The sequence below is a fragment of the Tamandua tetradactyla genome, chromosome X (assembly GCF_023851605.1).
Source record: "Tamandua tetradactyla isolate mTamTet1 chromosome X, mTamTet1.pri, whole genome shotgun sequence".
In the NCBI taxonomy this organism is placed as follows: domain Eukaryota; kingdom Metazoa; phylum Chordata; class Mammalia; order Pilosa; family Myrmecophagidae; genus Tamandua; species Tamandua tetradactyla.
In genome coordinates, this window is record NC_135353.1 from 115507678 (window position 1) to 115511390 (window position 3713).

Below are 3713 nucleotides of genomic sequence, written 5' to 3' on the forward strand. Positions count from 1 at the left end.
TGCAATAAATAAACAAATAAATGTTTTTTTTTTTAAAAAGGAAAGGGCGTCGCCCCCTCCCTGCCGCCCCGGCTGCCGAGGCCGGGAGGGAGGGCCTGGCGCCCCGCCCGCCCGCAGCCGGCCGCCAGTCGGCCGGAGGTCCCGCCGCGTGAAGATCCCGCTGAGCCGAGCGCGCGCCGAGCCGTCGCGGCCCCTCTGCAGGTGCCTGAGAGACCGCGGGTCCGAGCCTTCGGGTCGCGCACTCGCCCCCGCGCGCCTCAGGGCAGCCGGCGCCAGCATGAACCGCAGCCACCGGCACGCGGCGGGCAGCGGCTGCCCGGGCACCATGGAGGTGAAGAGCAAGTTTGGAGCTGAATTTCGTCGGTTTTCGCTGGAAAGATCAAAACCTGGAAAATTTGATGAATTTTATGGATTGCTGCAGCATGTTCATAAGATACCCAATGTTGACGTTTTAGTAGGCTACGCAGACATCCATGGAGACTTACTACCTATAAATAATGATGATAATTATCACAAAGCTGTTTCAACAGCCAACCCGCTGCTTAGGATTTTTATACAAAAGAAGGAAGAAGCAGACTACAGTGCCTTTGGTACGGACACACTAATAAAGAAGAAGAATGTTTTAACCAATGTACTGCGTCCTGACAACCATAGGAAAAAGCCACATATAGTCATTAGTTTGCCTCAAGACTTCAGACCTGTGTCTTCTATCATAGACGTGGATATTCTCCCAGAAACGCATCGCAGGGTTCGTCTTTATAAGTACGGCACAGAGAAGCCCCTGGGGTTCTACATCCGGGATGGCTCCAGTGTCAGGGTGACCCCGCACGGCTTGGAGAAGGTCCCGGGCATCTTCATCTCCAGACTGGTCCCGGGAGGCCTGGCCCAGGGCACAGGACTGCTCGCTGTCAACGACGAGGTCCTGGAGGTCAATGGCATAGAGGTTTCAGGGAAGAGCCTTGATCAGGTCACAGACATGATGATCGCAAACAGCCGCAACCTCATCATCACGGTGAGGCCAGCAAACCAGAGGAATAATGTCGTGAGGAACAGCCGGACGTCCGGCAGCTCCGGCCAGTCTCTTGATAACAGCCTTCTTGGCTGTCCTCAGCAGCTGGAGCCGAGCTTCGAGCCCGAGGACGAGGACAGTGATGAAGAGGACGTTATCATTGAGGATAACGGGGTGCCACGGCAGATTCCCAGAGCCGTGCCCACGCCTGAGAGTCTGGAACCAACACAAGTGGAGCTCGTCTTCGAGTCCGAACCGAATGGTTTCATTCCTTCTAATGAGGTGAACATGGCACCCGTAGCAAGTGGCACAAACACAGAATTTGAAACATGTGCTTCAGATCAAAAACTCTTAGAAGAAGATGGAACAATCATAACGTTATAAAGCCATTCTCTGAATGTTTTGTGAGTGAGGATGCCGCAGGGGTTTGTAAATTTGACTGGTTTAAAGCATATACCTCTGAACCCAGGACCTGAAATAGGCATGAGGAAAAATTATTGCAAGCTTAAAATGTTAGTAAAACAGTTGTTTGATCATTGTTAATGTAAACTTTGGCTAGATCAGAGGTGAACTTACGTCTAAAACAAAGGGGCCTTTGCTGATGATCTTACGTGCTTTTGCTATTTTGTCTGTGGAAAAGTGGATGTTAGAGCACACTTTCAGAACCATATGAGAGGACCAGATCATTTCTGTTTGAAGTGATTGCATATTTAACCTGCTGTGCAGAGCCTGGCTAATTTTTCCTGTAACTATTTTTTTTAAGCTCTAATGTGAAGAAGTCTGATTTTATCTCTTTTGGTACCCTGGGGACCTCAGCTCTTAGGTTCCCAGCATTTTATTTTGATTTCTTAATGTTTTACTGTTGTTGATTGTAACAAATTATTTTCTGCGATGCATTTGTTTTTCATTCCTAAGAAATCAAGCCAGTTGTCACATTATAAAGCATTGAAGCTATGTTCTTGAATTATGAAACTCTTAACAGTTATTCAAGTTGGTGTTTGTCTATCTTATAGCTTAAAATTTACAAACTAATTCCACATAGGTTTAATTAATGTTTTAAAAAGCAATTCCACTGACACAGGTAATGTGGGAGGCTCTCCTTTAACCTGGTCTTGTTCTTACTCCCAACATTCCTTTTGCTTGTTTATGTCTCTGTGTGTGTTTTTATATTCAAGTCGTGTGAATTGTTTTGGATAAAAAAGAAAAAATGCACCCAAGCTAGGAGAATTGTACATGTAGGATAAACTTGTGGACTTTTTTATACAAAAAATTTGGGTTGTCATTAATGGAATTTCTAGAAACACTGCCTACACTTTATGAGAAATGTGGTATTCACCTTTGACAGGTAGAGTTACCACTATTGGTTTTGTGAGGCTATTTATTACTTTGCAATGCCTCCATTTAGAACAAGTTAAGAGTAAGGCTGCTAACTTTCATTCTTTGCCTGCTGTTTTGGTATGTGTCATTGTACAATGTGCACAAGGTCTACGGTATGCTTGTATATAGAACAGAATATTATAAAGTATATAAGTTCCCTCTGGCTTGTGGCTCTTTCTCCCAGAGTTATTTATTAATTAATTTTATGGTAGAACTAGTATGAATAGCTTTGTAGCGATTGTGTGCTATTCAAGCAATGAAGAATCCAATGACTCTGTTTTGAAGGATATTTCTCTATATGTTAAAAATATATGAAGTAAAGTCTTGATTAAATGAAGATCATTTGACTGACTCAAAATACATTTAAATGTATCTTGTTCACATTACCACCAAACATATTATCACTAAACTATTAACTGAATGCACAATATTATGTAATGCAGTCTAGTTTTTGTTGAATTCACTGAAGATATTCCATTTATACACCACTGTCTTTAATGACATTCCAGCTTTAACATTCTGTGAGTCTTATAAATTTGACTCTGGAACGGCAAAATAACATTAGTATGCAGAAAGTTTAATTTCATTTATAGTATAATTGGTGCAGGGGTTCAACATTTTAAGTAAAAATACTTTCACATGCTACCTCTCTCTTTTTCTTTTTTAAAAGAAGTTTTAACATAAAAAGTTTTCTCGAAAAAAATACTTTAGGGCTTGACTTTTTACCAATTTTACCAATTTTACCAATTTTAATTGTACTATACAAATTTATCTTGTGTGTATTCATGAAAATCAAAGCTGCTAGTACTTTTAATTATTCTGCTAAGAGTATGTCAGTGGGGTTTTCAGCTAGATCTCTGTCGTTTAAATTATTGGTGAAATAATTGATCTAGGCATATTGTAAAACCAATAGATTTTGGTTATACAATAAAACATCAATTCATTGGTAGTCTGAATCAATTATTTCATGTGCAGTTCAATAACAAAAATAATTTGGCCTCAGCTTAAAATCTTACAGAACTAAATGTCAAGCCTAACTGTGAATTTTGTTTTGTATCTTAAGTAAATTTATGATAATGTTCTCATGAGCTATTGACAAAGTATATGTACTTTTGTGAACTACAAATTTTCTAATTAAATTTTACATACTACAACATGATTTTTACATGAATGGTACTTTGTTTAAACTATCAAATGTCAGTATTTTACTACTATTTTATTATAAAATGCATTATCACTAAATGAACTGATTTTAAAGAATCAAATTAACTTTAGTTGTATATTCTTTTTTACAAATAAAGATAGACTTGTATAAAAAAAAAAAAAA

At 39.8% G+C, this 3713-nt stretch overlaps 1 protein-coding gene across 1 annotated transcript; it reads left to right on the forward strand.

The window, feature by feature from the left end:
- Positions 1 to 277: 277 nt before the first annotated feature.
- LOC143670186 (partitioning defective 6 homolog beta) lies at positions 278 to 3101 on the forward strand. The gene has a single exon (XM_077144826.1). The coding sequence runs from the start codon at positions 278 to 280 to the stop codon at positions 1391 to 1393; it is 1116 nt and encodes a 371-aa protein (XP_077000941.1). The 3' UTR covers positions 1394 to 3101.
- The last annotated feature ends 612 nt before the right edge of the window (positions 3102 to 3713 follow it).

Bases quoted from the DNA above. Each gene is read 5' to 3' on its own strand.
- LOC143670186 (XM_077144826.1), top strand. From the start codon at position 278: ATGAACCGCAGCCACCGGCACGCGGCGGGCAGCGGCTGCCCGGGCACC.